Genomic DNA, 25,248 nt, shown 5'->3' with positions numbered 1-25,248 from the left:
CCCCTTTACAGTTGTAATGCCCCCTTCACAGTAATAATCCCAATTGTGCCACCTTCATAGTAATAATCCCCATTGTGCCCCCTTCATAGTAAAAATCCCCAATAATAATGCCCCTTAATAATAGTAATGCCCGTTGTACCCCCTTCAAAGTAATAATGCCCATTGTGCCTCCTCCATAGTAGTAATGCCCTCTGCCCATTGTGCCCCTTTCAGAGTAAAAATGCCCATTGTTCCCCCTCCATAGTAAAAATGCTCATTATGCCCCCCCAGAGTAGAAATGCCCATTGTGCCCCCTTCACCTTTGCAATGTCCATTGGGCCCCCTCTGTGTTAAAAACAAAACAGAAAACAAAAAAACACTGTAACTACTCGCCTTGTCCCGTTCCTGAAGCTCACAGTCCTCCCTCTCCCCTGCCGACACAGATCACTCTGCAGCACTGTGTGGGCGGAGGCTATGCAGATTACTGGGCTGCAGCGCGATCTGTGCCTGCAGGCTGAATGGTGGAGCACGGAGAAAGTCTTCCTGCTTCACCATTCAGAGCGCCGCCGGCCTGAAGAAGGGGAGGAGCGCGGGGAGCTGAGCGGTGAGTGACAGGACATCAGCTCCCTCCGCTCCAGCAATGAGCGCTTCCATATGTATTGATGGAAGCCCTCATTGCTTCTGGACTGTGGCACCAGGGGCGTACCGCCCCCCACTTAGCACGCCACTGCAGGGGTCTGGACAGCTGGCAACCGCGGTCTGGATTTGGACCACAGTCCGCCAGTTGAGTACCCCTGCCTTATGCAGTAGTTGGAGGATAGGTGTCACGACCATGGTATGGCCGTGACTCCTGAACCGCATGCAGTTGCCTGTGGTCTGGGGTTGTTGTCAGTCACAGGTGAGGGCTGAAGTATGTTGCCTCACCTGTGGTTGCCGCTGGCAACATTAGGTATGTGGCAGTCGAGCAGCTGGAGCTGGTTGCTAGGCTGCTCGCTGTCATTGCATGGCAACCTGTCTATTAGGTGTGCCTTGTGTTTGTTTGGTGTGCACAGGATTTATGTTATGAGTACACTTCCCCTTTAAGTTGCGGTCTTCCCTTCCCTGGGTTGAGAAGGGTTAATTCCCTTCCTAGACTGTGAGCACTGGGTGTGTCTGCGTGGGTGTGGCTACTTGGGCCTATATAGCCTCTGCTGAGAGCAGTAGTCAGAGGGGTACTTCAGCCATGGTCTGCTGGAGTCATCCTCCTACCTAATACCATCTGCCAGTGAGGGCCACCCTTGTGGTCATAGCAAATGTTATATGTGATGTTAAGTTGATGTTTCTTTCCTTTCATGTTTAATGCAGCTATGGATCTGGGTTCCTGTGTGTGTATGTGTCTTTGCTGTGTCCAATTATGTATGGTCTGGACATCAGCTTGTGTGCACGGGATCCAGTCAGCAAGGCTGTGGCAGGTAGGTTTGAACTAGAGTTGTTCTCCTGCCATATCCATAGGTCTGTTTATGTACCCCATCTCCTTGCAGCTTGGCCACTTTAGACTCCTGTTTCTCCGCGTCCAGGAGGAACGGGCTGTCTACCCAGCTCCTAGCTCAGGGATCTGCGGAGGGTTAGTAGGGATCCAAGGTTCCGGAGCATGAGCCCTCCTACCATCAAGGTCGGCTCATGCAGCTAGGAGTCGGGGTCAGATTAGGGATGCGCTAGGAGGTGACCTGCTCCCTAATTCTGTGGTCCTGGCCAAGTAGAGACCTACCATCTCCTGGCATCGCACGGCTGAGGGTTTCCCCCATCCTCAGCCGTGACAATAGGTTTTTGTCACAGCAAACGTTCTTAACGAGTGTCGATTGCCTTGCTATATTTGATCGGGGCTCATTACAGGACACAAATCTACCCATATAAAAGAAGTTGATCTCCTGTGTTGTCTTATTCTCTGTTGTGCACAGTCACTATAAACTAACGTTTACCCAGCGTCTTCTCTGTGGAATTATGGCGCGCACATTTTCTCGCCCATATTCCTTGGGGGACACAGGAAACCATGGGTATAGCTCTGCTCCCTAGGAGGCGTGACACTAAGCGAAAGCTGTAAGCCCCTCCTCCATCAGCTATACCCTTCAGCCTGGAGAAGAGACTGCCAGTTTTTGCTTAGTGTCCAAGGAGGCAAGACACCCCCTGCTTATGCAGGGTTGTTTTCCTATGATTTTTTATTTTTACGTTATTTGTTGTTTTTTAATTCGGTTTTTTTCTACCTACAGGGACAACAGAGGCGCATTAGACCCCTCTGTTTCTCCCGGGGTTGAGTTGCGCCAGTGCCGGTAATTCCGCACTGCCGCCTCCCCCACAGAAGACAAGGTGGACCAGGGCAGCCTCGCTCCCCTGCGTCCCGCCAGCTCAGGGTCGCCCGCACGCCAAGTCCCTCCCCCGGCTTCCTGCCACTGCGGTGCCAGGAGCTGAAGGGGCGACCCCCGCTGGATGTAGAGTTGTTGCGATACCAAATTTTTGATTCGGTTTCGATACCATGAAAAAGTATTGCGATACTCGATACCATTCGATACCACGCGAAAAAAATAAACAAAAAAAGCCACGTGCATTCCTCATTTTTAAAAATGGCGAATCGCGCAGTTTTTATTTTATTTTTTCTGTTCCGGCATTCACCACCTAGATTTTTTTTTTATATTTTAATAGTTTGGACTTTTCTGACGTGGCGATGTAATATGTTTATTTATATATTTTATATGTGAAATTGGGAAAAGGGGGGTGATTTATACTTCATATTTTAGTGTTTGTTTTTTTTCACTTTTTATTTAATAACTATTTCCCCCCTTAGGGGCTAGAACCTGGGATCTTTCATCCCTTTTCCTATTCACCCTGATAGATCTCTATCAGGGTGAATAGGACTCCACACTGTCCCTGCTGCTCTGTGCTTTGTGCACACAGCATCAGGGATGTTACCATGGCAACCAGGGCTTCCTGGCTGCCATGGTAACCGATCGGAGCCCCAGGCTTACACAGCTGGGGCTCCGATCAGAAGCTGCCACTGCACCACCAATGAGGGGGAGTGGAGAGGTCCCTGTGGCCACTGCCACCAATGATTTTAATACTGGAGGGTTGAGAGGGGCCGGCGCACTGTGCCACCAATGATTTTAATGGGATGGGGGGATTGAGGGGGGGGGGGGCACACTGCACCACCAATGATTTTACCCCTTTATACAGGAGGCGGGTACTAGCAGATCAGCGGCAGTTAACTGCCGCTGATCGCAGCTCCCTGTCAGGGGCAGGGTGCCGGCAATGCGATTCTGCTGCCGGCACCCGCCTCCTGTATGTGTTAAAGACTGACTACTGTATATGAGTCCAGACTTTCACTATTAGGCCACACAGAGCGGCGCCCAGCGATGTCTCAGCACTCACCATTTAGTCCTGGGCGCCGCTCCGTTCGCCCGCAGTGCCCCATTACTGTCTCCTCTCCTGCTCCACATGCTGCTGATTACTATCGGAGCGATGGGAGGAGACATCAGCTTCACTAGTGGGCGTTCCTTCTCCCTGGCTGTAGCGCTGTCCAATCGCAGCGCAGGGAAAAGGAACGCCCACTAGTGAAGCTGATGTCTCCTCCCATCGCTCCGATAGTAATCCTATCATTGGTGGCGCAGTGCGCCCGCCCCTCCTCCGCCCCTCTCTTCTCATTGCCGCCCCTCCTCCGCCCCCTCTCTTCTCATTGCCGCCCCTCCTCCGCCCCTCTCTTCTCATTGGTGGCAGCGGCAGCAGCACAGGGGGAGGGAGGACAGCTTCCTTCTCCCCGTGCTGCTGAGAGAGAACATGAGCGCGCCGATAGCAGCGCGCTCATGTTCAGAGATACTAGACTGCGCAGAAGCGCAGCCCAGTATCGAAAAAACGGAAATCCACAAAAGTATCGATTGGGTATCGAAATTTCGATACCCGCAACAACCCTAGCTGGATGGACTGAGGGCGAAGACAGCGTATGGTGAGAGTGGCTGCTCCAGCCTCCCCTTCCTCCCTCCCACCGCTGCTACCAACATGGCCACTGCTACATTGTCCAAGGGGACCTCCACTTCACCGCCCAACCCCCCCCCCCCCCCCCCCATATCGGGACGTTACCGGGCTTAGTTGGAGGGCAGTTTATCTGGGCAAGTCCTAGAACGCTGCCTTACAGGGGACGGCTGCAGACAAGCAAGCCGTCTGCTACATCCAGGCGCGGCGGGAGCCGTTTTTCTTGGCATGAACGGCGCCATTTCATGGCCGGCACTTCAACATCCTTGGGGGTTAAAATCATTTTGCCGCGCGCGCGCGGCTCTGCTTCGGCTTCAGCGCGGCAGAGGGGGGGCGGAGCTTCCTTACACATTCAGCTCCGTGCCGCTGCGCTCCGCTACTTCCGGGTTCATCTCTCTGCCGTGCGATCCTGAAGCCATTCAGCTCCGTGCTGCTGCCTCTCCTCCACAGCCTCCTCAGTCTGTTCCCCTTACAGCTGCCGCTTGTATCATCCGGGTCTGGTAGGACTGTTAACCCCCTCCGTGCCACAGTACTGTTGCTTGGTTCTCACTTTAAGTGCAACATCTCTCCACCATGTCAGACCCTTCTGCAGCCGCCAAGCCATGGTACCATGCCTGTACTGCTTGTAGGGAACCCTTTCCCCGGGGGCAGTCTGATCCGCACTGTACTGCATGCCGAGCTCCACCGCAGCCTCAGTCGCCCGCTGTGTCGCTCCCTGCTTCCTCTGACCCGCCTGACTGGGCTAGATCCCTGTCCCAGGCCGTGGAAAGCCTCACTCATGTCGTGGGCCGCCTAATAGACAGGCCACCTACCCCGCAGGACGCCACTCTGACTGTCGCGCCCTCCGGGTCCACTGCTTCTGCCGCTGCAGCGGGTTCACCCTCTCCTAGTGACCCCTCCCGAGCTAGGCACTCTCAGAAGCGTATTAGAGTAGAGCGAGCCTCCTCCTCTGAGGCCTCACTCTCTCCGCCACGCGTGCGCACCCAGACGGGCCTCTCCTCTCCAAAGGATTCGCTCTCTGAAGGTGAATTGGCGGTTTCAGATTTGGAAATGGACTCGGCCCTGCCGTCCAAGCTAGCCTCAGCGATGGGCCAACTCATCTCTGATATTCGTGACACCTTTAAGGTGCAGGATGACCCCCCTAGCTCGGACGCAGCTAGCGTCTCCTTTATCAGACCCAGGCAGGCCTCAAAAGTCTTTCCAATCCACTCTGATTTCTCCTCCGTGGTGTCTAAGGCTTGGGCTCGCCCGGACGCCCGTTTTGTCAACCCAAAGAAGCTGGACATTTGCTATCCTTTTCCAGCCGATGTCGTGGCCACCTGGTCTTCCCCACCCAAGGTGGACCCCCCTGTGGCTCGGCTGTCAAAGAACACGGCCATCCCTGTTCCCGACGGGTCCTCTCTTCAGTCAGCGGAGGACCGTCGCATGGAGACCCTTTCCAAGGGCATTTTTGCTGCCTCCGGTTCTGCTCTCAGACCGGTTTTTGCCTCTGCTTGGGCAGGGAAAGCAATCTCTGCTTGGGGTGCGCAGCTGGAACAGGAGTTGGACTCAGACGTCCCCATCCAGGACCTACGTTCCTTGGCCCAGCTTATTATTCGGTCCGGGAATTTTGTCTGTGAGGCCTCCCTTGATGCGGGAGCCCTTATTGCACGCTCCTCCGCCCTGGCAGTTGCCGTCAGGAGGGAGCTCTGGCTGAAGGTCTGGAAAGCGGACGCTGCCTCCAAACGTTCCTTGGCGGGGCTACCGTTTGCGGGTTCCCGCCTTTTCGGGGTCCGCTTAGACGAACTTATTTCAGAGGCCACGGGTGGTAAAAGCACCCATCTTCCTCAACCCCAAGCCAGGGGCGCCCCCCGCGGACGCCCTGGTGCGTCTCGTTTTCGGTCCTCCCGCAGGGCCTCTGGGGCTCCCACCACAGCTGCCGCTTCGGCTCCTCCCCAGGACAAGCGTAGGAAGCCGTTTTTTCGGGCGCAGCCATCCTGGCGCAAGCCGCAGGCTGCCCGCACACCCGCAGCAAAACAGTCCTCTGCCTGAAGACGCGCCCCCACCCACCCGGGTGGGGGGCCGGCTCCTCCTTTTCAAGGACGTCTGGATGGCTCACGTCTCCGACGCCTGGGCCCTCGAAATTGTGTCCTCCGGATACAAAATCGAATTTGCATCCTTCCCTCCGGATCGGTTCTTTCGCTCCCGCCCGCCGCGGGACCCGAAAGGCGCGGCTGCGTTCTCCGCGGCCGTTCAAGCCTTACTGGACAGGGGGGTGATTACCCCCGTTCCTCCAGAGGAAAGATTCCAAGGGTTCTACTCGAACCTCTTTGTAGTTCCCAAGAAGGGAGGTTCGGTGCGGCCCATTTTGGACCTCAAAAAGCTCAACCGTTTTCTCCTCCTTCGACGGTTTCGGATGGAGTCCCTCCGCTCCGCGGTGGCTTCCCTGGAGCAGGGAGATTTCATGTCTTCCATCGATATACAGGATGCCTACCTCCATGTTCCGGTAGCCCGGTGTCACCATCGCTTCCTTCGATTCGCCGTGGGGGACCTCCACTTCCAATTTGTCGCCCTTCCCTTTGGGCTGGCAACAGCCCCCCGGGTGTTCACCAAGGTCCTGGCCCCGGTTTTAGCCTTACTCCGTTCCAGGGGTGTTTTTCTGCTACCGTACTTGGACGATATCCTCATCAAGGCTCCGTCCCTTTCTCAAGCGGTTGCCAGCGTGGATCTCACTCTAGAGACTCTGGCGAGGTTCGGTTGGGTCATCAACTTCCCCAAGTCCTCCCTTCCCCCCTCCAGACAACTCGTCTTCCTGGGAATGCTTTTAGACACGGGAGCTGCGGAGGTACGTCTTCCCTCGGAAAAACGTCTGACCCTCCGTGGGGCGGTTCGGGGTCTCCTTCTCCACCGTCGACCGTCTTTCCGCTTCTGCATGCGGGTATTGGGGCAGATGGTTGCCTGCTTCGAGGCGATCCCATTTGCGCAGTTTCACTCCCGCCCTCTCCAACGGGCGATCCTCTCCTCCTGGGACAAATCACCGCAGTCTCTGGATCATCCCTTCCATCTTTCGCCTCCGGTGCGGTCATCTCTCCGCTGGTGGTTACAGTCCCCTCTTCTGGGCAGGTCCTTTCTGCCACTCAACTGGTTGGTGGTTACAACCGATGCCAGTCTCTCGGGCTGGGGAGGCGTGTTTCCTCCCCGATCCGTCCAGGGCATTTGGTCTCCATCGGAGTCCAAACTCTCGATCAATGTCCTGGAACTGAGAGCGGCCCTTCTGTCTCTACGACACTGGACTCATCTGCTGAAGGGTCATCCAGTTCGTGTACAATCGGACAACGCCACGGCTGTGGCGTACATAAACCACCAGGGGGGCACTCGCAGCGCTGCTGCGATGCGGGAGGTCTCCAGCATTCTCCGTTGGGCGGAAGCCCATGTCCCGGCCCTATCTGCAATTTTGGGTGGACAGTTGGGCGGCGGACTTCCTCAGTCGCACCACCGTCGACCCCGGCGAGTGGTCTCTTCACCCGGAGGTATTCGAGGCCATTTGCCTTCGTTGGGGCATACCGGACGTGGACCTCATGGCCTCAAAATTCAATCACAAGGTCCCCGCCTATCTGTCCAGGGCCAGGGATCCGGGAGCTTTCGGAGCCGACGCCCTCGTTCTTCCTTGGCGAGGCTTTGCGCGCCCATACATATTCCCTCCCATCCCTCTCCTGCCCAAGGTCCTTCGGAAGATCGCGGCGGAAGGCGTCTCGGTGATTCTGGTCGCTCCGGACTGGCCCCGCCGGTCTTGGTATGCCGACCTCATGCTGCTCCTGGCAGACGCGCCCTGGCCGCTGCCCGCCAGGGAAGATCTTCTCTCTCAGGGACCGATCTTCCACCCGCGTTTAGGGTCCCTACGTTTGACGGCGTGGTTGTTGAGACCACCGTCCTGACACGTAGGGGTTTTTCTGCGGACGTCGTCCGCACCATGATCCGCGCCCGTAAGCCGTCCTCTTCTAGGATCTATTATAGGACCTGAAGGACCTTTTTGGGGTTCTGTGCCGATCTGGGGATTCCTCCGCTCCGCTTTTCTCTCCCCACCGTTTTGTCCTTCCTGCAGAGCGGACTGGCCCAAGGTCTAGGCCTTAGTTCTTTGAAGGGTCAGGTATCTGCGCTGTCCATTTTGTTTCAGCGCCCACTGGCCCCCCTTGGTCCTGTCAAGACCTTCCTTCAGGGCGTGGCTCACGCGGTTCCCCCGTATCGCCCTCCGGTACCGCCCTGGGACCTGAACCTGGTTCTCTCAGCGCTCCAGGCTTCTCCTTTCGAGCCTCTGCGGACGGTTTCCTTGCGACTTCTGTCCTGCAAGGTTATTTTCCTTGTAGCCATCACCTCTCTTCGGAGGGTGTCCGAATTGGCTGCACTCTCCTGTCTGGAACCTTTCCTAGTGTTCCACCAGGACAAGGTGGTTCTTCGTCCGGTCCCTTCCTTCCTTCCTAAGGTGGTCTCCGCCTTTCATCTGAACGAGGACATCGTTCTCCCCTCTTTGTGTCCTTCCCCTTCCCATCCGCGGGAGAGGAAGCTTCATCGCCTGGACGTTGTCAGGGCGCTCAAGATTTACCTGGAAGAAACCAGCTCTTTCAGGCATACTGACTCGCTCTTTGTGGTCCCGGAAGGGTCGCGCAGAGGGATGGCGGCATCCAAAGTTGCTATCGCCCGTTTTGTCAAGATGGCTGTTACTGAGGCTTATCTCGCCAAGGGCAGGGTTCCTCCCCTTGGTGTTACCGCTCACTCCACTAGAGCGGTCGGGGCTTCCTGGGCTCAGAGAAATCTGGCTTCTTCGGAGCAGATTTGCAAGGCGGCCACTTGGTCCTCCTTGCACACCTTCACCAAGTTCTACAGGGTGCATACTCATGCGTCGGCTGACGCTGCTTTAGGCCGTCTGGTGTTGCAGGCGGCAGTTGATTGATGCCTCTGGTGTTGGTCTAGTTTGTTCTGGTCCCTCCCTTCTGGGACTGCTCTGGAACGTCCCATGGTTTCCTGTGTCCCCCAAGGAATATGGGCGAGAAAAGGAGACTTTTGTATTACTTACCAGTAAAGTCTCTTTCTCGCTCTTCCTTGGGGGACACAGCACCCGCCCTTCATTGGGTTACAGTTGTGGTTCCGGCTTGGTTGCCCCCGTTGGGGCTCGACAGTTCTTTTTCCGGTTGGTGGTTATCTTTCACTACTTGGACACGCAACTGGCAGTCTCTTCTCCAGGCTGAAGGGTATAGCTGATGGAGGAGGGGCTTACAGCTTTCGCTTAGTGTCACGCCTCCTAGGGAGCAGAGCTATACCCATGGTTTCCTGTGTCCCCCAAGGAAGAGCGAGAAAGAGACTTTACTGGTAAGTAATACAAAAGTCTCCTTTTTGCAGAAGTTTCGCCGGCCGCCGCATGGTGTCATGCTGGTTTCTGCCTGCCGTTCAGTTCAGTGGAAGGCTGCAATCTTCAGTATACTGCCTCCCATTGAAATAAATTTGAGTCAGAAAGGATGCGGCTTTCCGGCAGGATTGACGTCTGTCAATGCCAAAATTCAGCAGAAAAAAATGCCCTAAGACTTTTTAACTGAAACCAGAAGCTTTTGTGGACAACATTAAATCATTTGAAAATGTCTGATATGGTGCTATTGAAACTATCTTGCACGCAAACGTATTTTTTATATATATATATATTTTTATTTATTTTTTCCTCCCACGTTTACGTTTCGTTTCTTGCGTTCCCTATACGGAACCATTCATTTTAATGGATCCGCAAAAAAAAGTAAGGTTCCGTATTTCCTTTTTTTTTTTTTTTTTTTTTTTTGTTCCGTTCAAAGATATAACATGTCCTATTATTGTCTGCATAACGGACAAAGATAGTACTGTTCTATCAGGGGCCAGCTGTTCCGTTCCGTAAAAAACGGAATGCACACGGACATCATCCGTATTTTTTTGCAGACCGCAAAATACTGAAAGCCATACGGTTGTGTGCAAGAGGCCTTATACTGTGGTGTCTGAGGCTTGATAACATTTTATTTCCTTTTTTTCAGTTACTTATGGCGAGAAGAGAATGCAGAGCAACAGGCACTCGCTGCGAAGCGAGAGGATCTGGAAAAGAAACAGCAACTTCTTCGTGCTGCAACCGGAAAGGTGAGAGCAATTCATCCATTACCCTCAGACTGGAGGACACATTGCGGTATTGAGATGTAATATTGAAAATGTGTTTGTTTTATGGCTCAGTTTGCTCCCAAAAAACTGGTGTACATGTACTGCATTTATGAAGTGTTTTAGACACTTTAACTCTTTTGTGCCTTGTTTGACAAGGGGGCATGGCTTTGCCGGGAAGGGGGCGTGACTTTAAAGAGGACATTTCCTCAGTTTTAACATAGGATAATTATGGTATTACCTTGTAGGGCGGGTTTGAAAAAAAACAAACCTCCATGGCATCAGTGGGGGCCACCCTACAAGGTAATACCATAATTATCCTATGTTAAAACTGATGAAAGGTCCTCTGTAATGCAGTGTCATGTGCCAGAATTTTGGTGCATTTTTAGAGTAAAACTAAGCCAATAAATAGGTGGTGTAAAGATGCACAAGATTTATCATCCAGCATCAGCCGCTGTGGTAAATCTGGACCATCTGTCTACGTTTACAGCGTCTTATAGTTAGGGCTGTATTACAGTGCCCGATGATTGGGTAGTGCGAGCGCCGATGGATGATAACACATGCTCCGATGCGCTCCCTTGCCCTGTTAGGCAGTGTGTTTGGTGATGTCCCCGGCTCAGATTGGTGTGCTTTAGTGCTGCCCCAGCTGTTTTAGTGGCTAGGGCAGCACTAAAGCCCACCCATCAATGCTGGTGACATCACCGGGCTTCCTGGCAGCCCCATGGAGAGCACGGTTTGTCTCCGGAACTCTTGAAAATGCCTTTGCCCTGCGCGATTTAGCATGAACTGCTCCAATGCTCAAGTCAGCGGGGCTGCCTGGGTGAAAATGGAAGTATGCGAATGTTGAAGAAACGAAGATGCGGCACTCACCAGATTGCGAAAATAATATGCAGGCTTTATTCCATGCTGCAAAGCAAACAGACAGGCAGGGGAGCGGAGCGAGCCATTCACAGAGGTTCGGCGGTGACGGCCGTTTTGCTCTATTGTATATGTATCCTTCTCCTTGTTTTTGGTCATACCTGGTCTCTGTTTGTATTTGGAGCGTCCTGCCGTCACTATGGGGATGGTCTGAGGTGACGCCTATTTATAGCACGTTTGCTGCGCAGAGACGTCATAGCGGTCTGACGAAGCGCTAGTCCAGCGCGAAGCGGCCGTCACAGCCGAACCTCTGTGAATGGCTCGCTCCGCTCCCCTGCCTGTCTGTTTGCTTTGCAGCATGGAATAAAGCCTGCATATTTTCACAATCTGGTGAGTGACGCATCTTCATTTCTTCAACATTCGCATCTTTATGGACTTGTGTTTTGCATTTTGTGCACCACCGTGAGATTTTGCCTTTAACTCAAGAGGCTGTTTGGCCGGATGCCATATCGTCCGCTGGGATATGTGAAAATGGAGGCATGTCCGGGTTCAGCTCTGAACCTGCACAACCCCTTTAATGTTTATTTCACAGAAGAGCCAAAAGAAAGAAAAGGTTTGAAGGAAAATACAAATTTCTCGCCCAGTTTCCTTGGGGGACACAGAAGACCTTGGGTATAGCTCATCTCCATAGGAGGCGTGACACTAAGTGAAGACTGTTAAGCCCCTCCTCCACAGCTATACCCTCAGCCTGGAGAGAGAGACTGCCAGTTTTTGCTTAGTGTCCAAGGAGGCAAGACACTCCCTGCTCTGCAGGGCTGCTTTCTCCTTGTTTCAATTTTAGATTTTTACTTTTTTATTTTCTTTTTGTTCCAGATCATCAGGGATAACAGAGACGCACTAGACCTCTCTGTTCTCCCGGGGTTGAGCTGCGCCAGTGCCGGTCACCCGCACTGCTGCCTCCCCCACAGAAGGCAAGGTGGATCAGGGCAGCCTCGCTCCCCTACATCCCGCCAGCGCAAGGGTCGCCCGCACGCCAAGTCCCTCTCCCAGCGTCCTGCCACTACGGTGCCAGTAGCTGAAGGGGCGACCCTGCTGGAACGGACCGAGGGTGAAGACGACTATGGTGAGAGAGAGGCTTCTCCAGCCCTACGTCCCCCCCCCCCCCCCCCCCCCCCCCCCCCCGGTCTCCTGCGTGCCTGACCCTATACTGGGCCTATGGACCCTTCTGTCCCTGCTAGACCTAGGCTGGCTCCTGGGCTGTTGCAGGGCGACATTCTGCTCCCTCTCTCCTGGCCTCCAGGACATTGGCACCCTTCTCCCTACAAGAAGAATGCCTAGGGAGCTGCGGAGGTCCGCAACTAGCTGCCCCTGACGGAGGGGTTATGCAGGCGTCCCACCCTCACAGACCCGGTCTCAGGGTCCCCCTCCCTCTTACCGGCCACTACTTCAGGGCCAGAGGGCCCGCGCCTTGCTGCCACTGACCCTCCCTACTCTCACGGGCACCGGTCCAGGGGAAAGTGGTTGTAGCTGCCGGCCATATGGAGCGCTGTTCTAGGCAGGGGCCCGCTCCAGGGGTGAAATGGCTGCCGGCTGCAGGGTCCTCACTTCCGGACAGCTGGGTGGGCACCGCGGCCTGCAAATGAGCGCTTCAACAGCCCCGGCCGACCGTCGGAACATTCCGGTCGGCCGGGCGCCGCAAAACTTGTGTTCCACTTCAAGGCCGCGATCCCGCTCTATCCGGGTCCCCGGCTCGCGGGGTGGGCACCCGCGGCCGGTATGTGCCGCTCCGTAGGCCCGGCTGGTACTTTAAGTACTGTGCGGCCCCGGTCATCCGGGCGCCGCTAAAAATTTAGGCCCCGGCTCTTCCGGCCCGCGGGGTGGGCACCCGCGGCCGGTATGTGCCGCTCCGTTAACCGGCCAATACTTTAAATACTGTGCGGCCCCGGTCAGCCGGGCGCCGCTAAAAATTTAGGCCCCAGCTTCACGGCCTACTAGGCCGCAAAATTCAGGCCTCTGTTGGAGGGGGCTGGAACTTCTCCAGGCGCGAATTCTTCCCGCCTGGAGGTTCCCCCGCCCCCAGAGGATCGCAGTGCCGCCCCCCAGGCCGGATCCCTGTTAACCCTTTGGGTACAGGCCGGCTTCCGATGGGCCTGTATGGGTGGATCTGTGCCCTGTAGGTGGCCCCCCTTTTATTTTATTTTTTTCTGCCTCAGTGAGGCTGTGTTAAAAAAAAAAAAAAAAAATTATTTATTATATATATGACTTGTGGGCTGCGCAGGACGCTGCAGCCTCATCTCAGAGTGCTGCCTGTATACATGCCCCCCTTCCATAGGCGGCATGGTGTCGCGCTCCCCGGCTGCGGCGCTGCCAGGGTCTTTTTTTTTCCCCTTCTAGGCGGTTTCTTGCCCTCTCCGCGCTACGGCGCTGGTCAAGTGCATGCCTTTTCTGTAGGCAACATTCGTCACCCTCTCCAGTTATGGTGCCTGCCATGTGCAGGACCCCCCTCCTGGGCGGGATACTGCACTCTCCCTAACTGCGGGTTGGCCTTGTGCATGATCCCCCTTTCATTGGCGGCCTACTGCAGTTTCTCCGGATACAATGCTGGCCATGTGCACGACCCCCTTCCATAGGTGGAACACGGCACTCTCACTGGATTCGCTGCCTGCCATAGGCATGACTCCCTTCTGTGGACGGCATTCGGCACTCTCACTGGATTCACTGCCAGCCATGTGCATGACCACCTTACATAGGCGGTATGATGTACTCTCATTGGATTCACTGCCGGCCTTGGGCATGCCTCCTTCCCGGGTGGCGGCATACATACACTCCCTCGGTCGGTGGTTGTTCTCTCGCCGGTACATTGTTGGCCATGTGCATGACCCCTATACATAGCGGGGTGCTTGCACTCTCTCTGGATCCGCGGCCGGCCATATGCATGACCCCTCTTCCGTGGGCGGTGTACGCACTCTCACTGGATTCGCTGCCGGCCATGGGCATGCCTCCTTCGGTGGCATACACACATTCTCACCGACTGCTCGCATTATCCCTGGATGCGATGCTGGCCATGTGCATGACCCCCCCCCCCCTTCCTTTTCTGGGCGGCATACTACACTCTCACCAGATACGTGCTGGCCTTGAGCATGGCCTCTAACATGGGTGGAACGCTTGCGCTTCCATTGGATACGGTGCTGGCCTTGTGCGTGACCACCCCTCATTCCATGGGTGGAATTTTGCACGCTCACAAGATTCAAGGCTGTCCTTGTATGTGCTGTACTGGACTTGCACATGTTCCCCTTCATTGGCGGAGTAGTTACACTCTCACGAAATTTCGGGTTGGGTGAATTGTTGCACACTCACTTAATGCTAAGATAGCCCTGTGCATGCCCCCCTTTTTCACTAGGTGGACCTCCTGCGTTCCTGCTGGATACTGTGTGGCCATGTGCATGGTGCCTTTCTGGGCGAAGTATGGTATGCCCTACTTCTCTGACGTAGGTACGGCCTTGGGCATCACCCCCTTTTTGGGGCAGGCCTTTGCATTCTTGCCCACTGCAGCTTGCCAGGTACATTTCCCCCCTTTTTAGGGGCGGTCAGTTTGCGTTCCATCGCATACCATACTAGTCTTGTGCATAACTCCTTTCAGTTTGCACTTCCGTAGATACTGTGGCACTCTGTGGCTGGCCCTCTTCGCTGAGTGATATTTTTGCAGTGAGCGGACGTTCTTGTGCGTTGTTTCCTTCTCGTCCCGTAGGTGGGTTGGCCTTCTCACTGCTTACGGGGCTACTCGTACGTATGCCTCCTTTCCTCCTGCGACATACTTTTTCTCTTGGGATACGATGATTGCCGCAAGCCTTGCACTATTCTCTAAGGAGATCATTCTGTCCATCTGTGTAAGCCTAAGGTGTTGTCCAATAAACAACAAATGAATACCTTATATTTAAGTAGACGGGCTCTACTGTTCGCTACTGCACAGAGCTGGGTGGTACTCATTCATTTCGTTGGCCCATTTGTCCTTCCGCGGCATTGTTTCCCTGTGCTAGTGGTCGCATGGTCGAGAGCGCTGTCTGCAGCGCCCTTCGCATTTTATGTTGGCTCTGGCGGGACTACGGTCCCCTCGCCTAATACCATTTCCTCCCCTTCGGGTGCAGTGTGGTATGATTCTTTCCGGATTGGCGCCCTCGGTGCTTCAGTCTGATCTGCTACCAGGTTCGGGCCGCTCTTCTTGGGAAGGTCACCCAACTTCTCTTGGGTGCTCGCTTATACAGGTCCGGGGGACCTCCACCTTGGGTTCTTCAGGGTATTCGCCTTCTGCGAGGCGGTGAACCGGGCGTCTCTGTGTAGCGGTGTTCTGCTTTTGAGCTGTCCTATGGCCTCTCTGTTGCCCACTCCCCCTTTCGGTTGGAGGGTGTTATACCGGCCTCTGTCTCGACTGCCTTTTCTCGCCGGCTCTGTTTGGCTCCCACTCGGTACAGATCATTCCGATGTGGCGTCTGTTCCGGACACGCTTCAGAGGCTGTTCCTTCACTGCCCTTCCCTCTGGGGAGAGCATGGTTGTTCATGTGGATGGTGTTCCTTTTGAGTCTCCCTTGTCCACACTGGCTGTACTAGCTGTGTGCCTAGTTACCGGGTCTACCGTTTTCTGTCCTCCCGCTGGGTGCAGATTGCGTTTTTTCCATTCTAGGCAATGTTTCTGCTTTGGATTCACCTTCTCGGTAACTTGGGAGGACTACCATTTGGTCAGGATTGTCTTTAGATCTCCCACACCGGAACTGTAGTCCGTCTTCCTGTGGTGGCTACATTGGCTTCGGCTTTAGCCTGTCTTGTCCTGGCGGTTGCTGGGCGGACCCTTCGGTTCCTGTCCGTTTGTCCTTCTGCTTCCCCACTCTGGGGGGATACGGGACAACCTTGCTCGGGGGCCGACGGGACCAGTTCTACCGACTGTTCTACCCGTGTTACTGGTCTGCGCCTGATCATTGGGTTTTCACCCGCTTGCCCAGGCGACTCTAGTGGGCTCGCTAGTGTTCGCTTCTAGCAGAGTTTTTCGTCCAGGATCTGTGGTAGGACTTAGGGCTTTACCTGGGGTTCTGTGGGAAGCTGGGCGTTCCCCCACTCTGCCTTTCTCCATGGTTCTGTCTTTCTCCAGTCCGGCCTGGACCTGGGGCTGGGACTCTGTTGCTTGAAGTATCAAGTGTCATTCCTGTCCTTCCTCTTTCAGCGTTCCCCGACCCTCTGGGCCTGTCAGGAACTTCTCCCATGGAGCGGCTCTTGGGTTCCTTTGTACTGTCCCCCGGTACCGTCCTGGGAACTACATACTAGGCTCTTGGCGCTCCAATTTTTCCTTGGAGCCGTTACAGAAGTTCCCTCTACTCCTTCTGTCCTGTACAGTTGGGTTTCTGTAGCCATCGTGTCTCTGATGGGTGCCTGAGTGGCGGCCCTTCTTGTTCCGAGCCTTCTGTCTTCCCCCAGGACAGGGCTGTTCTCCATTCCGTCTCTTCCTTCCTTCTGAAGGTGGTGTTTGTCTTTCATTTCATTGAGGCAGTTGTCCTCCCCTTCCCACCCCAGGGAACGGACACTTCACCGATTTGGACGTTGTTTGGGCCTTGCAGTTTTTTCTTGGAGATCTCCGACTCTTGTCGACGTTCGGTCTCTTGTGTTTCCAGGAGGTCCGCGCAAAGGGTTGACGGCCTCCAGGGTGGCTTTCCTCCGCTTTCTCAGAGTGGCTCTTGTTGTGGTTGCCGCACCAAGGGCAGGGTTCTGCTTTTGGTGTCACCATTCATTTGGCCAGAGTTGTCGGTTTTTTCCTGGGCCGGAGGCATTAGGCTTCGGCCATGCATTTGTGCAAGGCGGTCACTGGTCTTCCTTGCACACCTTACCGAGTTCTACAGGGTGCATACTCGGGCTTCGGCGTATGCTGTTTTGGGCCGCCTGGTCTGCAGGCAGCGGTTTTTTGATGCCTTCGGGTGCTTCGCCTTGGTGCTGTGGTCCCTCCCCCTTTGGACTGCTTTTGAACGTCCCAAGGTCTTCTGTGTCCCCCAAGGAAACTGGGCGAGAAAACGAGATTTTTGTATAACTTACCAGTAAAATCTCTTTCTCGCTCTTTCCTTGGGGGACACAGCACCCACCCATTCTTTGTTCTTCTCTGACTGTTTCCGAGTTTGTTTTACCCTTTGGGTAGTTGGCTTGTTGGTTCCAATTTTTGGACTTTGCCTTTTCTCACTACTTGGACACGCAACTGGCAGTCTCTCTCTCCAGGCTGAGGGTATAGCTGTGGAGGAGGGGCTTAACAGTCTTCACTTAGTGTCACGCCTCCTATGGAGATGAGCTATACCCCAAGGTCTTCTGTGTCCCCCAAGGAAAGAGCGAGAAAGAGATTTTACTGGTAAGTTATACAAAAATCTCGTGTTTATATATATATATATATATATATATATATATATATATATATATATATAATATATATTTTTTGTTTATCTTTTCATTTGTAACCTTCAAGGCCTCATACACACAACCGTATCAGTTTTGTAGTCCGCAAATCAAATACATAAAATACGGATAGGGGCTCCGTGTGCTGTACCCATTGCATTTGCGGACATATTCTCTTCCATCCGGAATGGACATGAGGATGCAACATGGACTGTATCTGTATTTTGAAGATTGACAATTTGCAAACCGCAAATTACATACGGTCTTGTGCATGAGACCTAACTGTGTATCATTCATAAAAACTGCATGTGTGGTTTTAATCTTACAGTCCCAATGGCTAAATCTAGTATGTATTGCTGCAAGCAAGCTATTCCTTCAATGGAACAGAGATGTAGGAATGTTTTATATTTGAGGATTATTTCCTTTTCTCGCCCAGTTTCCTTGGGGGACACAGAAGACCTTGGGTATAGCTCATCTCCATAGGAGGCGTGACACTAAGTGAAAGCTGTTAAGCCCCTCCTCCACAGCTATACCCTCAGCCTGGAGAGAGAGACTGCCAGTTTTTTGCTTAGTGTCCAAGGAGGCAAGACACTCCCTGCTCTGCAGGGCTGGTTTCTCCTTGTTTAAATTTTAGATTTTTACTTTTTTATTTCTTTTTGTTCCAGATCATCAGGGATAACAGAGTCGCACTAGACCTCTCTGTTCTCCCGGGGTTGAGCTGCGCCAGTGCCGGTCATCCGCACTGCTGCCTCCCCCACAGAAGGCAAGGTGGATCAGGGCAGCCTCGCTCCCCCACATCCCGCCAGCGCAAGGGTCCTCTTCCAGCGTCCTGCCACTACGGTGCCAGTAGCTGAAGGGGCGACCCTGCTGGAATGGACCGAGGGTGAAGACGGCTGTGGTAAGAGAGTGGCTTCTCCAGCCCTACGTCCCCCACCCAATGGTCTCTTGCGTGCCTGACCCCCCATACTGGGCCTCTAGTCCCCTGCTGGACCTAGGCTGGCTCCTGGGGTGCCGCAGAGCGGCAATCTGCTCCCTGCCTCCCCCCCCCCCTTTTTTTCCTGGCCCTCATAGTACATGCAGCTAGTGGCTGTCAGCCGTCGCCTGCCTTCTCCTCACGGGCACCCCGTCTTTGGGTCCCCCCCCATCTCGCCTGATCACATTGGGCCTTACCGGAGAGTGCAGGACGCTGCAGTGGAGTAAGGCCTCGCCTCCGGACAGCACTAATATTCCGGTGCGGCCGAGCCGGCCGGCAAACCGCCATCCCGGGTCCCTGTCTCTTCCGGCCGGCGGGGTGGGCTCCCGCGGCCGGCAAACCGCCATTCCGGGTCCCTGTCTCTTCCGGCCGGCGGGGTGGGCTCCCGCGGCCGGCAAACCGCCATTCCGGGTCCCTGTCTCTTCCGGCCGGCGGGGTGGGCTCCCGCGGCCGGCAAACCGCCTTTTTGGGTCCCTGTCTCTTCCGGCCGGCGGGGTGGGCTCCCGCGGCCGGCATTGGGCTTGACTATGCCCCAGCAGGCCCCGTCCGACCATCGGTGCCGGTCGCCGGGGCTCAGCAAATTTGGTCCTAGGCTTCGCGGCCTGCTGGGCCGCAATTCCGACCGGCCCGCGGGGTGGGCTCCCGCGGTTGGTTTAAAGCGCCATTTCCTCAGGTCCCGGCGGTATAACGGGCCGGGCGCCGCAAATTTAGCCCCCGGCTTCGCGGCCTACTATATTCCGGTCTCTGGTGGAGGGGGCGGGAACCTCTCCAGGCGCGAATTCTTCCCGCCTGGAGGTTCCTCCGCCCCCAGGGGATCGCACGCCGCCCTCCAGGCCGGATCCCTGTTAACCCTTTGGGTTCAGGCCGGCTCCCAAATGGGTCTGTATAGTTGGCCCCCCCTTTTTTTCTCAGGTGCCCATATATGGTGGCTCCCCTTTAGCCTTGGAGAGGCTGTGTTTTAAATATATAAAAAAAAAAAAAAAAAAAAAAAAAAAAAAAAGATTATAATAATAAAATAAATAATAATAGATCACTGATTTCTATTGGACTGCGCAGGACGCTGCAGCCTCATCAGTAGTACTGCATGTCTGCATGACCTCTTTCCACAGGCGGCATGGTGTTGCGCTCCCAGCCTGCGTCGCTGCTAGGGCATTTCCCCTTTTAGGCGGTTTTCTTGCATCTTCCAGGATACGGCGCTGGCCAAGTGCATGCGGCCCTTCCGTAGGCAGCATTCATCTTCTCTCCAGTTATGGTGCCTGCCATGTGCATCCCCCCCCCCCTCCTAGGCGGGATACTGCACTCTCCCTGGCTGCCGGCTGGCCATGTGCATGACCCCCTTCTTAGGCGGAATACTGCACCTTCACCGGATACGGTGCTGGCCATGTGCACGACTCCCTTCCATAAGCGGAACGCTGCACTCTCTCTGGATTTGCTGCCGGCCATGTGCGTGACCCCCTTCCATGGGCGGAACGCAGCACTCACTGGATTCGCTGCCGGCCATGTGCGTGAGCCAGCCATGTGTGTGTGACTCCCTTCCTGGGCGGAACGCAGCACTCTCACTGGATCTGTTGCCGATCATGTGCATGACCCCCCTTTTTAGGCGGAATACTGCACTCTCACCGGATACGGTACTGGCTATGTGCACGACCCCCTTCCATAGGCGGAATGCTGCACTCTCACTGATGTGCTATGATGCACTTATGTACTATGTTACTATGCTGCACTCTCACTGGTTTCGCTGCCGGCCATTTCATAGGTGGTATGCTACAGTCTCATTGGATTCCTGCCGGCCTTGGGTATGCCTCCTTCCCTCAGGCAGCATACATACATCCCTCTGTTTGTGGTTGTTTCCTCGCAGGTACGTTGCTGGCCATGTGCATGTACCCCATACATGGCAGGGTGCTTGCACTCTCGCTGGATCCGCTGTCGGCCATATGCATGAACCCTCTTCCGTGGGCGGTGTACGCACTCTTGCTGGATTCGCTGCCAGCCAGGGGCGTGCCTTCCTTCCTCAGGCGACATGCACACATTCTTACTGACTGTGTTTGTCTTTCGCCAGTACGTTGCTGGCCATGTGTATGACTCCCATGCATGGCGGGTGCACGCACTCTCCCTGGATGAGATGCTGGCCATGTGCTTTACCCCCCTTTTTTTCTGGGCGGCATGCTACACTCTCACCGGATACATTGCTGCCCATGAGAATGGCCCTCTAATATGGGTGGAATGCTTGTGCTTCCATTGGATACGGTGCTGGCCTTGTGCGTGACCACCCCTCATCCCATGAGCAGAATTTGGCACGCTCATGAGATTCACGGCTGTCCTTGTATGGCTGTGCTGGACTTGTACATGTCCCCCTTCATTGGCAGAGTAGTTGCACTCTCGCTAAGTTCAGTGTTGGTGTATTATTGCACATTCACTTAATGCTAGGATACCCCTGTGCATGTTCCCCTTTCACTAGGTGGACCTTCTGCGTTCCTGCTGGATTATAGGGTATGTCCTGCTTCTCTGAAGTAGGTACGGCCTTAGGCATCACTCCCTTTTGGGACCGGCCTTTGCACTCTTGCCGACTGCAGTTTGCCAGATACAATTTCCCCCCTTTTCGGGGCGGACTGCTTGCGTTCCATCGCATGCTATACTAGGCTTGTGCATAACTCCCTTTCTCGCCCAGTTTCCTTGGGGGACACAGAAGACCTTGGGTATAGCTCATCTCCCTAGGAGGCGTGACACTAAGTGAAGACTGTTAAGCCCCTCCTCCCCAGCTATACCCTCAGCCTGGAGAGAGAGACTGCCAGTTTTTGCTTAGTGTCCAAGGAGGCAAGACACTCCCTGCTCTGCAGGGCTGGTTTCTCCTTGTTTAAATTTTAGATTTTTACTTTTTTCTTTTCTTTTTGTTCCAGATCATCAGGGACAACAGAGACGCACTAGACCTCTCTGTTTCTCCCGGGGTTGAGCTGCGCCAGTGCCGGTCACCCGCACGGCTGCCTCCCCCACAGAAGGCAAGGTGGATCAGGGCAGCCCAGCTCCCCTACATCCCGCCAGCGCAAGGGTCGCCCGCACGCCAAGTCCCCCTTCCAGCGTCCTGCCACTACGGTGCCAGTAGCTGAAGGGGCGACCCTGCTGGAACGGACCGAGGGTGAAGACGTCTATGGTGAGAGATTGGCTGCTCCAGCCCAACGTCCCCGTCCCCCCCCCCGGTCTCCTGCGTGCCTGACCCTATACTGGGCCTATGGACCCTTCTGTCCCTGCTAGACCTAGGCTGGCCCCTGGGCTGCCGCAGGGCGACATTCTGCTCCCTCTCTCCTGGCCTCCATAGGTCATTGGCACCCTTCTCCCTACAAGAAGAATGCCTGGGGAGCTGCAGAGGTCCGCAACTAGCTGCCCCTGACTGAGGGGTTATGCAGGCGTCCCACCCTCACAGGCACCCGGTCTCAGGGTCCCCCTCCCTCTTACCGGCTACTGCTTCAGGGCCAGAGCCTTGCTGCTCCTGACCCTCCTCTGCCCTCACGGGCACCGGCCCAAGGGCAAGGTGGTTGTGGCTGTTGGCCACATGGTGCGCTGTTATAAGCCAGGGCCCGCTCCATGGGTAAAATGGCTGCCGAGCGCAGGGTCCTCGCTTCTGGGCAGCGGGGTGGGCACCCGCGGCCTGCAATATGAGCGCTATGCTTCAACAGCCCCAGGCCGACCGTCGGAACATTCCGGTCGGCCGGGCACCGCAGGCTTTACGGCCGCGATCCCGGCGCTCTATCCGGGTCCCCGCCTCTTCCGGCCCGCGGGGTGGGCACCCGCGGCCGGCATGTGCATGCGCCGCTTCGTTCCCCGGCCGGTACTTGAATACTGTGCGGCCCCGGTCAGCCGGGCGCCGCTAATAATTTAGGCCCCGGCTTCACGGCCTACAATTACTAGGCCTCTGTTGGAGGGGGCTGGAACTTCTCCAGGCGGGAATTCTTCCCGCCGGGAGGTTCCCCCGCCCCCAGGGGATCGCAGCGCCGCCCACCAGGCCGGATCCCTGTTAACCCTTTGGGTACATGTATGGGTGCCCCCAGGGGATCGCAGCGCCGCGGTACAGGCCGGCTTCAGATGGGCCTGTATGGCTGCCCCCAGGGGATCGCAGCGCCGCCCTCCTGGCCGGATCCCTGTTTAACCCTTTGGGTACAGGCCGGCTTCAGATGGGCCTGTATGGAACCCCCCAGTGCCCCTGTAGGTGGCTCCCCTTTTCTGTTATATATATATATATATATATATATATATATAAAAAAAAAAAAAAAAAAAGAATTTTTTTATATATATAACTTGTGGGCTGCGCAGGACGCTGCAGCCTCATGTCAGTACATGCCCCCCTTCCCTAGGCGGCATGTCGCACTCCCCGGCTGCGGCGCTGCCAGGGTCATTTTACCCTTCTAGCCCTCTCTCACGATACGGCGCTGGTCAAGTGCATGCGGCCTTTTCTGTAGGCAGCATTCGTCACCCTCTTTAGTTATGGTACTGCCATGTGCGGGACCCCCCTCCTGGGCGGGATACTGTACTCTCCCTGGCTACGGTTTGGCCTTGTGCATGATCCCCCTTTCATTGGCGGACTACTGCAGTTTCACCGGATACGGTGCTGGCCGTGTGCACGACCTCCTTCCATAGGCGGAACGCTACACTCTCACTAGATTCGTTGCGATCTGTGCATGACCCCTTTTTTCTTAGGCGGAATACTGCACTCTCACCAGATACGGTGCTGGCCATGTGCACGATCCCTTTCCATTGGTGGAACGCTGCACTCTCACTGGATTCGTTGCCGATCATGTGCGTGACCCCCTTCCATAGGCGGAATGCTGCACTCTCTGATTTCGCTGACGCCCATAGGCATGACTCCCTTCCGTGGACGGCATTTGGCACTCTCACTGGATTCACTGCCAGCCATGTGCATGACCACTTTCCATAGGTGGTATGATGCACTCTCATTGGATTTTCCCTGTGGCGGCATTCATACACTCCCTCGGTCGGTGATGTTCTCTCGCCGGTACGTTGTTGGCCATGTGCATGAACCCCATACATGGCGGGGTGCTTGCACTCTCACTGGATCCGCTGCCGGCCATATGCATGACCCCTCTTCCGTGGGCGGTGTACGCACTCTCACTGGATTCGCTGCCGGCCATGGGCACGCCTCCTTCAGGTGACATGCACACATTCTCACCGACTGATCGCACTCTCCCTGGATGCGATGCTGACCGTGTGCATGACCCCCCCCCCCCCCCCTCTTTTCTGGGCGGCATACTACACTCTCACCGGATACGTTGCTGGCCTTGAGCATGGCCCTCTAACATGGGTGGAACGCTTGCGCTCCCATTGGATACCGTGCTGGCCTTGTGCGTGACCATCCCTCATTCCATGGGCGGAATTTTGCACGCTCACGAGATCCAAGGCTGTCCTTGTATGTGCCGTATTGGACTTGCACATGTTCCCCTTCATTGGGAGTAGTTACACTCTCACGAAGTTTCGGTGTTGGGTGAGTTGTTGCACACTCACTTAATGCTAGGATAGCCCTGTGCATGCCCCCCTTTCACTAGGTGGACCTCCTGCATTCCTGCTGGATACTGTGTGGCTATGTGCATGGCGCCCTTCGGGGCGAAGTATGGTATGCCCTACTTCTCTGACGTAGGTACGGCCTTGGGCATTCCCCCCTTTTTTTTTTTTTTTGGGGCGGGCTTTTGCACCCTTGCCGACTGCAGTTTGCCAGGTAGATACTGTGGCACTCTGGCTGGCCTTCGCTGAGTGATATTTTGGCAGTGAGTGGACGTTTTTGTGCGTTGTTGGGCCGTGTATACCTTCTCGTCCCGTAGGTGGGTTGGCCTTCTCACTGCTTACGGGGCTACTCGTACGTATCCCTCCTTTCCTCCTGCGACATATTTTTTTCTCTTGGGAGACGGTGTTTGCAGCAAGCCTTGCACTATTCTCTAAAGAGATCATTCTGTCCACCTGTGTAAGCCTAAGGTGTTGTCCAACAAACAATAAATGAATGCCTTATAGATAAGTAGACGGCCTCTACCTGCTCGCTACTGCTCCGAGCTGGGCGGTGCTCATTCGTCTTCCCGCAGCATTGTTTCCCTGCGCTAGTGGTCACATGGTCGAGAGTGCTGTCTGCAGCGCCCTTCGCATTCTATGTTGGCTCTGGTGGGACTACGGTCCCCTCGCCTTCTACTATTTCCTTCTACCAGGTTCGGGCCGCTCTTCTTGGGAAAGGTCACCCAACTTCTCTTGGGTGCTCGCTTACCCAGGTCCGGAGGACATCCACCTTGAGTTCTTCAGGATATTCGCCTTCTGCGAAGCGTTGAACGGGGCGTCTCAGTGTAGCGGGGTCCTGCTTTTGAGCTGTCCTATGGCTTCTCTATGCCCACTCCTCCTTTCTTTTGGAGGGTGTTATCCCGGCCTCTGTCTCGACTGCCTTTTCTCGCCGGTTCTGTTTGGCTCCCACTCGGTACGGATCTCTCCGATGTGGCTTCTGTTCCGGCCACGCTTCAGAGGATGTTCCTTCTCTGCCCTCCCCTCTGGGAAGAGCATGGTTGTTCAGGTGGATGGTTCTGGTGTCTTGTCCACACTGACTGTACTAGCTGTGTACCTATCTAACGGGTCTACCGCGTTCTGTCCTCTAGCTGGGTGCAGATTGCGTTTTTTCCATTCTAGGCAATGTTTCTGCTATGGATTTACCTTCTCGGTAACTTGGGAGGACTACCATTTAGTCCGTCTTCCTGTGGTGGCTACATCGGCTTGGGCTTTAGCCTGTCTTGTCCTGGCATCGGGCGGTTGCTGGGCGGACCCTTCGGTTCCTGTCCGTCTGCTCCCCCACTCCGGGTGGATACGGGACAACATTGTTCGGGGCCGACGGGACCAGTTCTACT

At 55.2% G+C, this 25,248-nt stretch overlaps 1 protein-coding gene across 1 annotated transcript in view; it reads left to right on the top strand.

The window, feature by feature from the left end:
* Positions 1-25,248, top strand: part of SMC3 (structural maintenance of chromosomes 3) — a 66,894-nt gene that overhangs the window by 20,607 nt on the left and 21,039 nt on the right. The window contains exon 15 of the mRNA XM_040434998.1: positions 10,002-10,101. Within this exon, the coding sequence (XP_040290932.1) occupies positions 10,002-10,101 (100 nt within the window). The remainder of the gene's footprint in view (positions 1-10,001; positions 10,102-25,248) is intronic.

The sequence above is a fragment of the Bufo bufo genome, chromosome 6 (genome assembly GCF_905171765.1).
Source record: "Bufo bufo chromosome 6, aBufBuf1.1, whole genome shotgun sequence".
In the NCBI taxonomy this organism is placed as follows: Eukaryota; Metazoa; Chordata; class Amphibia; order Anura; family Bufonidae; genus Bufo; species Bufo bufo.
The sequence above is the reverse complement of the archived record's forward strand: the minus strand, read 5'-3'. Positions and strand labels throughout refer to the sequence as shown.